This window comes from Lepisosteus platostomus, chromosome 25, assembly GCF_059453375.1.
Source record: "Lepisosteus platostomus isolate fLepPlt1 chromosome 25, fLepPlt1.hap1, whole genome shotgun sequence".
NCBI classification, from domain to species: domain Eukaryota; kingdom Metazoa; phylum Chordata; class Actinopteri; order Semionotiformes; family Lepisosteidae; genus Lepisosteus; species Lepisosteus platostomus.
The window spans coordinates 16,585,853-16,598,797 of NC_142635.1; the positions used below are offsets into that span (position 1 = coordinate 16,585,853).

The 12,945-nt window shown below is 53.5% G+C and overlaps 1 protein-coding gene across 6 annotated transcripts; it reads right to left on the minus strand.

Moving 5' to 3' along the window:
• Positions 1-12,453, minus strand: layna (layilin a). 6 transcript variants are annotated; one of them, XM_088618975.1, is made up of 10 exons: positions 12,398-12,451; positions 9,704-9,832; positions 7,527-9,236; positions 6,939-6,959; positions 5,535-5,832; positions 4,981-5,138; positions 3,168-3,212; positions 1,554-1,640; positions 1,180-1,282; positions 1-1,061 (listed from the first exon to the last, which is right to left on the minus strand). In XM_088618975.1, the coding sequence occupies exons 3-10, from the start codon at positions 7,600-7,602 to the stop codon at positions 695-697; spliced, it is 1,155 nt and encodes a 384-aa protein (XP_088475101.1). In that variant the 5' UTR covers positions 7,603-9,236; positions 9,704-9,832; positions 12,398-12,451; the 3' UTR covers positions 1-694. The 6 variants fall into 6 exon arrangements, with proteins under 6 accessions (XP_088475101.1, XP_088475100.1, XP_088475099.1 ...); XM_088618974.1 differs by having other exon boundaries at positions 7,527-10,234; positions 12,398-12,453; XM_088618973.1 differs by having other exon boundaries at positions 7,527-9,832.
• Positions 12,454-12,945: the final 492 nt, after the last annotated feature.

The window sequence follows — 12,945 nt, forward strand, 5'->3', positions numbered from 1 at the left end:
TGGGTTGTTCTCATTGTTTATTTCAGTTCCGTGTACATGGTTGGATACAGCAAACACATTCCAGTTTTCCGACTTCCAGAGTGCAGGGCGCGCGGTCGGGCACCGGCGGACTGTTGGGAGCGTCAGGCCGGAGTTGGGAGTGGGCTTGCGCAAGGGGTCGGCACGCGCGGGTCTTTAGACCTTCTGGTGCAAACCCAGGCAGGCGCGGCTGCCAGCACTGTGTCATCGGGGGGTTCCTGGCACGGTTTCTCCGTGTTCTGCGGACGGAAGCAGCTGAGTATTTGTCGAAGGAGCCATGGGTGTGTTTGGTTCCCTCTGGGGCAGTATTCCAGTCCGGATCAAGCAGTCGGGGAGATACAATTGCCGGTCAGGAGCAGTTCTCTTCTCCATCAGCTGGCGACTGCGTCTGGATCTGGCGGGTCTGTTGATAAAAAAAGGCCGGAAGAGCTGAACAGCTCCCGGCGCCTGCGGAGGTGGGGGTGGGGGCAGAGGTTGTTGGGGCTGTTGAGGCCGACACTCTGGGCGATGACCCGGAGACTTCTCCAGGTCTTGCATCTGCAGCAGGATAGCCGATAACGGAGCCAGCAGGAAGTTCTGCGCGGCGACAGCTGCCCCGTATGCGCGAGAGCAAGATCAGATTGGTTTTGGGGGGCGGCGGGATGGCGGGGGGGGGGGGGGCGGACCGGGCCGGGGCCTAGTAGCCGTAGATCTCGTTCTCCACCCAGCCGGACTCCCGGTTCGGCCGCCCGCGGCCCTGGCACGTCTCGTAGATGTCGTTGGTGACGAAGCCGCTCTCGGTGCTGGCCAGGGTGGCGAAGCCGCTCTCCGAGGTGTTGCCGGCCATGTTGTCGTAGTCGCTGGAGAGCTGGTCGTCGGGCGCGCCGCCGGCCGGGGAGGAGCCTCTGAACGAGGTGATCTTGATGTCCGGCCGCGTGCCCGCCAGGTCGGCCTCGTGCTGCTTGCGGATGACGTGGTACACGTCCAGGCTGGGGCTGCTGCCGCGGTCCGGCGACATCCACAGGGTGGGCTCCTTGTGACACGCCTCCGTGCGCTCCTTCCTCCTGCGCGGCAAGCAGACAGGCGCCGGGGTCAGCGGGCGGGGTCGCGCGGGTCGCGGAGCTGCGTGGACCTCAAGGGCGGAGGGCGGGACTGGCGCAAGGAGGGCGGAGGGCCTCTTACCTGCTGGCGAAGAGCCGGAAGCAGAAGACGCCGCTGGCCACCAGCAGGAGCAGCAGGAGGGGGATGGTGGGGATGACGATGTACACGATGTTGAGGATGTTGTCTGCAAGGGAAGCATCGGAAGGAGCTTAATCTTTCCGGTCTTTTACAGAAGGAAAACAGAAGGGGCTGGATGCCGGGACTCAGGAATATAAAAGGCATGGACCAAGTCAATCTACAGCTTCAGGATCAACAAGGACCCGGGGACACCAGGGGGGAAATTAACATTTTTCAGTCCAGGCCAGGTCGGTGGATGTGGGCGGTATCCGTAAAGCTCACTTGGCACCAACTGTTTTTCAAAAGCACCCCTTCCTTGCAACGGGACGCCCCCTTACCTTTTGACTTGGTCATCAGCACGTCGACCTTCTCCTCCCTGTCCGTGACCGGAGGGTACTTTGGCCTTGGAGACGTAGCTGCAGCTTCTGCAAGACGAGCGTTTCAGAAGAACAAGAAGGTAAGGGTTTGGAAACACACAGCAGCCAGTGGGTGGCCTCCTTTCTCTCCAGATAGCCGTTTGTTAGCAGTAGGAAATAAAAGGAGTTTGATAACAGACCCTTCTGTTCCTGTAGTGAACACTCCTATCCCCTTCCCGTCCCATTCCCATCTCCCCCACAGTTCACAGTGGACTGAACCAACTTCCCCAGAATATAATAATAACTCCTCACACTTATATAGCGCTTTTCTGGAGACTCCACTCAGAGCGCTTTACAGGTCACGGGGATCCCCTCCACCCCCACCAGTGTGTACCCCCACCTGGATGATGCTCCAGTCCTCTCCCCACACACCAGCTCTCAGTGGGGAGGAGAGCAGAGTGATGAGGCCAGTTCAGAGAGGGGGGTTATTAGGAGGCCATGACTGGGAAAGGCCAGGGGGGAAATTTGGCCAGGACACCGGGGTAACACCCCTTCTCTTTCCGAGAAACATCCTGGGATTTTTAATGACCACAGAGAGTCAGGACCTCAGTTTTACGTCTCATCTGAAGGACAGCACATTTTTACAGTATAATGTCCCCATCACTGTACTGGGGCATTAGGACCCACACAGACTGCAGGGTGAGCGCCCCCTACTGGCCCCACTAACAGCTCTTCCAGCAGCAGCCTCAGCTCTCCCAGGAGTCTCCCCTCCAGGTACTGGCCAGGCTCTCACTGCTGGGCTCCAGTGGGGCTGCCAGCTGGGAGCTGCAGGGTGACATGGCTGCTGGCTATAATAATATTTTCATATCTTATGTTATTAACATGAATTTCATTCTGAATACAAATTTATAAATATATATATATATTAATATTAATAAACACAATCACCATATTTAAACTGGGTTGGACATGATCAGATCGAATTCAAAATGAGAAAGTGGACTCACACAAACACGGAAAGAAAACGCTCTTGGCCCATGTCTACCCCCGCTCGACTCCGGCTGACCTGGAGCTGACTGAAACTGCGATTTCCTCAGCCCCCCACTAGATGTCCCCAGTGACATTAAAGAGCGCTGGAATGCTGCTTTGCATCCAGGCCAGAATGATACGATCCTCGGAGCACAGCCACTTGACTACAACGTGAAGCCCGGCTCCGGGAAGCACAGCCCCAGGCTCCCTGCGTCTCTGGCTCTCCCACTGGTGCAGAGGTTTCTGTCTCCGGCTCTCAAGCCCGCGGAGCTGTCTCGCGGAGGCAGGCGGAGCCCTGGATGTGGGAAAGGCCTGTGTGAGGGAGTGGGTGAGGGCGGAAGGTGGATGGTCTGGGTGTGGCCGAGTATTAAGTGAACGGGGGGAAATGTGCTGCAGCCCTGGGTTCACACTGCCCACCTCTCTCCCGGCCACAAGCACGGGGGCCATGGTCCTCCGAGCTCAGGGGGGACGGACGGACAGGTCTTTACACAAGCTGCCAACCCCTGCGGCCAGTGCTATCCCACCATCCCCCTGGTGTCTCCCCCAGTGCAGGGTCAGTGCACCTACCAGTATGAGTGGAATTCGCAGTGGGTGTAGAGACAGGCCCCTTCTCTGCAAAGATCAGAAACACAGTTAGAGATTATACCTCAGATCCCCGTCCAGTGTGAGCGAATGCAATGGGTACGAAGCAGACATGCAAGCCTAAGGACCACACACTGACCAGCCCAGCCTCAGTTATGCCCATGACCCTTCCCCAGTGAGGTGAAGAGTTACTGACACACAGCTTCAGAAAGCAGAGCCTTACAGGGTTTCCCGCCGTTGGCCAGGATAGGCGAATCTCCTGGCCCAAAATCCTGGCCACATGGCCAAACAAACGCATGAACGCGGACAAAATGCACACAAGAATTACATTCTGGATTTAACCAAATAAGTTTCATAGTGATAAAGCTCATGATCGCCCGTCAGCCACCAGCCGTGATTTGTGTCAAGTTTAGGTTGGTTAAAAAAGTGAAGGAATGGAGGTACAATGTTAAGATTGTTGTAAAGATGTGCGATTCTGTTAATGAACCAGTGTGGCTCCTGTACATGAAGAAAAGACAGCATCAACACAAACAGTATGCAATCGGGAAAACCTCCCGCATTAGGACCCTTGAGAGGTTGGTTAGTAAGACGAAAAAACACAAGGTCTCCTCGCAGCTCAAATGTCAGGTCACAGACAAATGTCATGTCCCTTCATTGCTTGTGAGGAAGAATTTTAACATTTACCTTTTTGTAAGTATATAAGATAGTGACAAGTTGGCTTTGAAAAATCCCTTTTAACTAGCAACAGTATGAAAGAACTATTGCAAGCATATTATTTGATGTTTTGATGCTAAAGCTAGAAACTGCAGAATGTCTAGCTAAATTTCACACCTTGTATTTATATACTTCATTTTGTCTGCCTACAAGGTAGAATTGCTTCTGAAGCATAACGTGGTCAATTACAAAGAAATGTTTGTAGAGAGAAAAACAACTCCTAATTTGGGCATTTGGAATGAGCTTTCCTGTGTGAATTGGCTGGATAAAACCCATTGCATTTACCATCTCGGTGGAGAGGTTACTCACAGATCTGTATGGCAGGCTGCTCTCAGGTCTGCATGACTGTATCCTCCCCATGCGCACGAATACAGGACTCTGCTTGACCACACCTAACCTGAGTGAAGAGTTTTCCTTGCCACTTGCCACTTAATTTTCAAAACGAGATCAAGACTGTCTTTCCTCAGTGACCCCAAATTATTAAACAAAAGCAAAAAGAACAAGGGGGGCTCGATGACGAACACAGCAAAGAGCACCATATACGGTAGCAGTTCGAGTAGGGAGCTGCGTCAGCATGCGTGGGCTGCAAAGGAACGAGTACAGGCTTATTGCAGGCTGAAAAGAGAAGAAAAGAAACACAACTTTTCGGCTGTGGAGCCTTCTTCCGGTCAAGACCCGAGGTCAGCTGTAAGAAAAGAAACCCCCGTTTCGGTTCTGGAAGACAAGGCTCCACAGCCAAAGTGTTGTGTTTGTTTTCTTCCCTTTTCAGCCTGGAATAAAGAAGACAGCTCGTCAGCCTGCAAGCTAGTGCAGTAATCTAGCTGTTCAACAGATAGGTGGGGCAGGGAGTTTCCTCCCCGGACTAAGCTTCTTCCTGCGGGAAACTCTCCTGTAGGGAACGGCTGCCAGCAATCAGAGGTCTGTCCTGCAGCGGTAGCGTCTCGAAACAGAAAGTCGCCGAGAGGCTCAGCCTCCTGCGCAGATCGATCTCCCCATCGCAGGGCTGACCAAGCCCGCGCCTCCGACAGGCCTGCGCCCCGTGGGCGAGAGGGGGGGGGGGGGTCCGCGGCGGCCAGGCGCTCACCCTGCGTGTACTTGCAGATGAAGTTGTTCTTGGTGTCGCAGTTGTCGTCGTTCCACTGGAACATGTAGAGCCCCCCGGGGCCGGGCGGGGCGGAGGGCTGGTGGTACATCACCACGCACACCTCGTACCCGCAGGAGGGCTCGTCCCAGTGCCAGTTCCTGGAACACAGAGGGGGCGCAGCGTCAGTCGGAGAGTTCGCCTCTGCTGGGCGGATCAGGCCCCCGCGAGGAGGGGCTACAAACGAGAGGAGGGCGCTGGGCCCGATTTGTAATCAGCAGTAAATTGATCCAAGCATCTCGTTTCTTTCAAGAAGCCAGGGCAACGGCTTCAACAACGTAGCCGGGCAGCTTGTTCCACACTCCCCCCACCCTTTGTGTAAAGACGTCTCTCCTGATTGTGGTTTTAAATGCACTTCCACCTCGTATCCACCCCTTTGGGTTTGCCCAGTTGTGTTCGTCATTCCTTCGGCTAGGGGGTGGTCAAAAACGGGGGGCTGCTCTCAGGTCCCCAACAACTCCACCCCAAACCCCCCCATCCCACCCACACACTCTGACCTGAAAGTGGCCTGGCTGCCGTCAACCCAGTGGTACTGCGTGGGGCAGTCGCCGCTGGTGTCCCGGTGGCCCGGGCTCCGGCGCAGCCCGATCCAGAAGTCCCCGTCGGAGGCGCGCAGCTCCCGCACGAACCTCTCCACCAGCTGCTGCTCGTTCTCCGACTCCACGCTCAGCAGCTCGCCGCCGTCGCTGCGGCAGGCCCGCCGGGCCTCCTCGAAGCTCGCCTTGCGCCAGCTGTCCTGGAAGTAGGCGATCTTGTAACAGGGGCGCTCCGTGCCCCTGCGGCAGATCCTCTGGCCTGGGGGTGGCGGGGGGGAGAGACGAGAGGCTGAGCCGCAGACATCGCAGAAACCCCCCCTCCTCCAGGCGCGGAGGCAGCAGGGGTTCGGCAGCGCTGACCACAGAGAGACGGGTCCCACCCAGGGGCGCTCTCCTTGACCTGCTGTAGCCCGGCCTGGGCTCTCACACCCAGCACAGGCCCAGTGTGACTCACTCGCTATTCAGGTGGGCATCAGTCCGCTCTTAGGACCCAAATCACAGCGCCGTTTGATAAGGGCATAAAACAAATTCAGAAAATGTCACCCCATTAATAGTAATAATAATTCCTTAGACTCCTAGAGCTCTTTTCTGGACACTCCATTCAAAGCTCTTTACAAGTAACAGTCCATTTCTAATGACCACAGAGAGTCAGGACCTCGGGTTTATGTCTCATCTGAAGGACGGCGTCTTTTTACAGTGTAGTGTCTCCATCACTAGGGCATTAGGACCCACACAGACCGCAGGGTGAGCACCCCCTACTGGCCCCACTGACACCTCTTCCAGCAGCAGCCTCAGCTTTCCCAGGAGTCTCCCATCCAGGTACTGGCCAGGCTCTCACTGCTGAGCTCCAGGGGGGCTGCCAGCTGGGAGCTGTGGGGTGACATAGCTGCTGTCTAATGATGTAACACCGGATGAGCAAGTGCGGCCGGTGAGTAAGCACCCCATCTCGACAGCTGCAGCCCGGAGAGGACTGCGGGCTTGCTCTGTGAACTGGGGTAGTACTGCCCGGCGCTTCCTATATCTACTCGTTTATTCGGCTCTTATCCACAGCGATTTACATGTGTGCCCGTTTGCCGCATGCAGCCGGGCATATTCCGTGGCAGCACTTCGGGCGAAGTGTCTCACCTGGGACCTAAACCCACCACCTTCCACTCCCACCCGCGGCCCCACACCGCCACCCCACACATGCAGTCAGCTGCCGAGACTGTCACTCCCCGCTCCCGGTAACTGAAGGTGCGCACAGTTCCCGTGAGCTCGCCTGGACTCCTGTGTCCAGAGGCCCGCTCTGCTGAGCGCCAGCTGCTCTCATGCTCAACACCTGGCGGCAGGCTTCGCCAACCCGTGTTTCGGTGAATCCGTACTTACCCCGGGGCTCGTAGCCATCCGCTGCACCGAAAGCGAAGGGAGATAAGAGGGACACACAGGCGTGAACAAGGCGGACACAGCGACAGATAAAAAAACGCGTTTCCTCTGGCTTCTTTTCCTTCCGAAATTACATAAGCAAATGTGGAAGGGGGGAAAACACTTTGCATTGGAATTTTCCATTTCAAGGAACTGGCAAATATACCGAATTGAACAGTGCTGCCTAAAAAATAAACCCTGACAGTACGGGTGTTGGGTTCGCCTGGCGAGGTGGCTGTCTGAAAAAACATCCAAAATGACAGAAAGGAACTTGTTTGTGGGTTTGCTACCCTCATACAAAACCGTGTAATATGCCACAGATTTGATCTTTTTAAAAAACGCAAATATTTAAGTTTTCATGAACAACAACCACTGCGGTGTTGCAATCGTGGTCCCCTTAGTAATTTCTTATTTGGGAAAAATACGTTTCTTGCTTAGCAGTTCCCTCGGGCTGACGGTTCAGTTCCTCACCACAGAGGGAAGTTTTACCAAAGCCCGCAGCAACAGACACAATAAAACACTTTTTTTTTATTTTGCATTCCTCATACTTACCACTGAAGAGTTTGGATGCGGAGCCCGGGCAGATCCAGAGAGCGAGAACTGTCCCGAACAGCCTCATAAAATCCATTTCGACATAATTTCAGCTTCGGAAGCAACTTTCGACAGCGGAGGAAATACCGAACAGAGGCGCAGAGACCGTTTAAATGTCCGCGACTGATGCCCCCGCACGCTGGTTTCTAGTTTCTCGTGCCGACCCGGGAACGCGGGGCGCAGCGGCTCGGTCCGCTCGGAGCTGGGCAGCTGGTCCTGCGGATGTCCCGCTGGTGCTGCGCGCGTCTGTGGAAGTGACACGGCGCCGCTCGGCGGGACGAGGCACAACGTCACCCACGAGCGAGAGCCTCGCGTCAATCACGCCTGAGCCCCTCTTCTTGGCTGATCGATATCGGCGATCATTTTAACCCCACTTGCCAGCCCAGGCGGAGCAAAATACAGACACGCAGAAGATTAATCTGCAGAGAAGCCGAACTGTGATTAACTCCGTTTTGCAAGTGGATTTTTTGTGTGCCCCGACACAATGTCTTCTTTCTTGTCTGAGATATTGAATTAACTTGCTCTCTTACTAGTTTTTTTCCCCCTGTCGCTGTAACTGGCAGTAGGCGCGGCTCGCTGCTGTCTTTGTAAACTTGACACAAGCAAAACTTTCGTGAAAATAGTGCAAGGTCATTTTTTATTTTAGGGAAAAAAAGCAGTTAATATTAATAACCGTGAATGCCCTGCCTACTGTGGGAGACGTATGGCTCCCGTGTTTGACGCAGTCAGTAGCTGCCGCCAGTTAATTTATAACTGCTGCAAACAAACAAAAACAAAACTCGATTTGGGGGTACAAATTCATCTTAAGAAAAGACAAGCCATGAAATCAATGGAATGTTAAAAATTGTAATGGTAATATGTTCAAAATGTGGTTGTTTACTCTAAGTAAACTAGCTTATAAGTAGTTTGTCAAAATCAACACTTAAGGATGAAAAAGAGCGGGGGATTGGAAATGAACTAAGCGTTTCCGTATCCACAAATAATTTAAACATGATACAGGGACACTTTAACACAGAACAGAAGTGCTTCTGACACCAAAGTACATCGTGTCTCCGGCCTTCGTCTCGCTGGTCGAGCTCCCAGCTGACTGGTAGCAGAACCGGGCTGTTAATGTTAATGTGGCGCAACAGGGCGGCAGGGGCAGGACTGTCCGGCAGCAGCGTCTGCTCGTCTTCTTCCACAGCCGCTGGGGCCGCGGGCTGGCCGCGGGCCGCTGGTTCGGCGCGCCGTGTTTGGACTGGGCGCTCTCCAGCGGCGCTCCAGATGTGGCGGGCGAACTGGCCCCCAGTCCCGCTGACACTCCCATCTCCGGGCTGCTCTCCCTCCAGCCCCGGTACTGCGTGAGGACTGTGCCGCTGCTGTTTCCGGCAAAAACTTCAGACATGGCAGCAACTATAGCCTTTACACACTCGCTGGCCACAATATTATTATTATATGAACATTCATGCGAAGCTCTTTGTCGCATGACGTCCTTCGTGATGGGGTAGCTACAGGCGACCGCGGGGATTCCGGCGACCCTTTACTTCCACCCGGGTAAAGCAGTGACTCGTTAAACAGGGGACAAGGGCGTCTTGACAAAAACCATAGGACAGTTCAGAAAATAAGTCTCTCTCTGAGTGTTGTTCAAAAATATCTCTTGACAGATACTTTGTTGTCTACAGCTGTCTTTGTCTTCTCCCAGAAGAAGTACAGGACACCAAACATTAGACACACACCAAGTAAAACATAAAAGCCACACAAAGTCACATAAAACACAAACAGGAAAATAAAATCATATAAAACAGCACTTAACTGATGAGTGAATAAGACTATGGGGGGATACTTTTAATTATATTCACTAAACAGTTTTGGTGGACAGACAGGGGCAAAGGGACTCCTTACAAATGCTTTTACTTGTTTTTGGCACCCTAGCCCTCTCCCTGACAGGGGCAGGACAAACTGAGGAGAGAGTGGACGAGAGTGGACGAGGGGCATCAGCTGTGATACTCCTCGCCGTTCTGAGAGCTGGCTACGGTGGGCGTTTAATCCCATGAAGTTACAGGTGCCCGTTTCAAGGCGAACCCTTTCCCACGTGTAGCGAAACGGAGAGAGGAACGGGCTTGCGTGCGTAATGGTGAGCGGGGAGGGGGGGGTCGAACCTGGCACTGCGAGGTCGGGCAGCAGGGCGAGGGCAAAGGCTCGGCCGATCCCCAGGGAGTCAGTGCAGCGCTCGAACCTGGGCCAGGGCCTCGTCCAGCTGGTCCCCGGGGCTGCCAGGGCGGAGAGGGCTGCAGGCAGAACGCATCAGGGAGTCAGCAGCGGCCCGGGACGGGGAGGAGGTTAATGAGGCGATGAGGACCACAGGCAGTGGTGCCCTCCTCTGCTGGGAGCTGCGATCACGCCTGTCCACCTGTCACAGTCCTCTAGGAACCACGTGCTGCGTCCTGGGGATTGGCCGTCCCACAGGAATGCAGCACGGAGGAGAAAGATGCCATTATTATATTAAGGGCTGAGTCTCTCTGGCTTGCCGATCCTCGCGTGCCCACGAGAGTCAGCGGTGGCAGCTGGCTTTTGTGGAGCCCCCCCACAGCACAGGGTCGGGCTGAGTTCCTGGAGGTGGCTCAAACACACACATGCTGGTGGCCACAGTGCGAGCCTCTGGGAAACAGACTGGGTGGCTCCTTCATTCCCTAAAAAGACCCTGCATCAGTTTTACATCTGCGCTGCGCTCAGAAGCCACAACAGTTTATTTTAACGTGGAACAATTTATCCTCATCATTGGCAGACACAAATTAATAGCCTGTCATAGCTGTGACTTGTGTATTTGCAGACTGCCCCCCCCCCCGCCCCAACACGCACACAACTCTGTGCAGCAGTTCTGCGCTGAATAACCGACAAGAGAGAGTCCCAGGAATGCAATGAAATGAGCAGAGCGGAGCGTCTAATTGACACAGCTGCTGTTTAATACACGAGTCTGGAAATCAATAGGCCTCAGTCAGCCCGTTTAAAGCTAACTCAATAGTCAGTTCATTGCGGTCTCCCTGAGAGCTGCTGCAGGGACGGGCTTGTTTTATTACAGTCTTCCCCAACCCCAACGAAAGCCTCTGACTGACTGCATCAAGCCCCTGCCTCTCCAACTGCTTGGCAGCCCGATCTATCCAAATCTCATTAGCCGAGCAGTGATGCTGGGTAAGAGGAATGTAGCAGGGAGACGGCCGGCCCAGCTCTGAGTGCTTTCCCTCTTACAGAGTGCCTGTCTGGTTCCTGACGTGAACAGTCTCTTACCCCCCGTGACCTCGCTTCTTCTGACGGGCTCTTAAAAACGACAGGTACATTTTTCCTTTTTGGGAAAGGCAAACTGAATTGGCAGTGGGCTATGAGCGACGCCAGGAATCCCAGCCCAAACTGTTTCAGATCGATGTCCCCCTCTTCCCCCTCTCCTCCAGCACACACACACACACTGCAATAACCCTGCAGAGTTTGGCCTGATCATTTTTACTGCCGTATTTAAGACACTGCCACAATGTGGGGGAGCCGACTTTTTAACCCCCTGTGTTCCAGGTGCAGTGTTGGAGATCTAGGCTTTCTGCGCGGAGGGCTCGATTGCCCTGGACTGCCGGCGCTGCGAACGAGTCAGTTTCTAATGCACCTGGACCAGCTGGCAGCCCCATCATGGGCTGGCAGCAGCCCTGGAGAGTGTGCCACGCTATAACCACAGCACATGTTCTGGTCACACCCTTAAGTTTCGCGCATGCCACTGCAGGCAGGCAGATGTTTTCCACTGTCCCGGAGCAGCAGATTCACAGGAAACAGTGGGATTGTTGTATGAGCCTGTGTCAGGAGCTGCACAGGAAGCTCCCTTCAGCTGCCCCTGACTTCCTGTGATTCGTGCTGACTATTTCACTGCAGGACCAAAGTGCCCGGACCGGGCAGTAATTTCCAGTCTAAGCCACTTTCTCGGGCTCTGCTGGGTTTCCAGCGAGACCCTCCTGAGCTTCATGGCTGATTCATGTGTTTTCTACACAGCCATCAAAGTGCCTTGTGGTGATGCTTCAGCTTCCTTCTTGCACGAGAAGAAAATAAAAGTCATAGTGCCAGTAAAAGGGTGGAGGTTGCCCCCTCATCCCTTTCAAAAACCATAGCCACTGTTCTGCATTTCTCAAACGCAGAACCATCCAGTGCATTGCTAATCCCGACACTCCTTCCTCACTCATGCAGATCCCCACCAGACCTCTTAGCTGCTCAACGATTTGTCATCCTAAGCATGCGGTTCAGTTATTTCCCAGAATCAGGAAGATTGAAATTTAGAACGACTTGTACGATTGTGACAGTAATTCACTGAGTCTGCTTTTTTCAGGACCCGAAGAACATTAACAAAGGCCTAATTCAGCTAATGCTTTAAGCAATTAAGTGTTTAATTAAGAAACTAAGAGGATGTCTAAATCATACTAGAAGATTCTGGGGCCATGGTGACTGGTACTGGGCAAACCCTGTTCTGATCTCAAACAACAGAAGTTGTTACTCTATAAATTAGTGCCCAAGTACACCATGCTTTCCAGATCTGTGCTCTTGTCCTGAATTAATGAACAAGTATAAAGGGAGATGTGTCTCTGTGTTGCTTCATTACTAACCAAGATGCAGGAATGCAGTCCTCATATCTTACACTCCAGCACCAACCTCACAGGACAAGGTGAGAAAAATGTTCTTTTAACATACAGATAACTGGAGTTCACCGACTGCTGCCTCTGACAGGTGTTCATCACTCACTCAGGAGAGACAGAGGCAGGGTGAGGAGACCACTGTGTGGCTGAGATAAAACGGACAGGCTTTCCAGGAAATAGGTCAGATCTTACCTTTGGGCTTCCATGGAGTTCTTTGGCCTATATGGTTGGGATATCTTTTCTTTCTGAAGCAAGAAAAAAAAAAGAAAACAACAGCATAATTTACATTTTTCTTTATATAGGTAATAAATCCGTAGGTGAACTGCCTGTTTCTTAAGAGAACCTCTGGCATCATACCTGTATTTCGGTACTGTCACACCTGTCTGCTGTGTCAGACTCTTGTCCCAAAAGCTATTCACTCTGCTTTCACTTGGGCGGGTCTAACCTACACCTGGAACCTGGCTGACAGCCCTATATTTCAATCTCAGTTTATAAATCTCTTCCAGGTGGTGTTCTGTGTTGAGAGGCACTATCGGCACAAACAACGACTTGCTGTGAAGCGGACTGGAGTAACGTTCCCGAGCGACTCCCTCCCTGCGGCTTAAGGCATCCTCTGCCACTTCCCGAGCCACCGCAGGAGAATCCCCTGGCTCTGCAGGAGGCGAGAGGGAGAGGCCGGGAAACAGAGCAGCCTCCCTGAGGCCTTCCCTGAGCCAGCCTGACCTCCCCGCGCTGCCCAG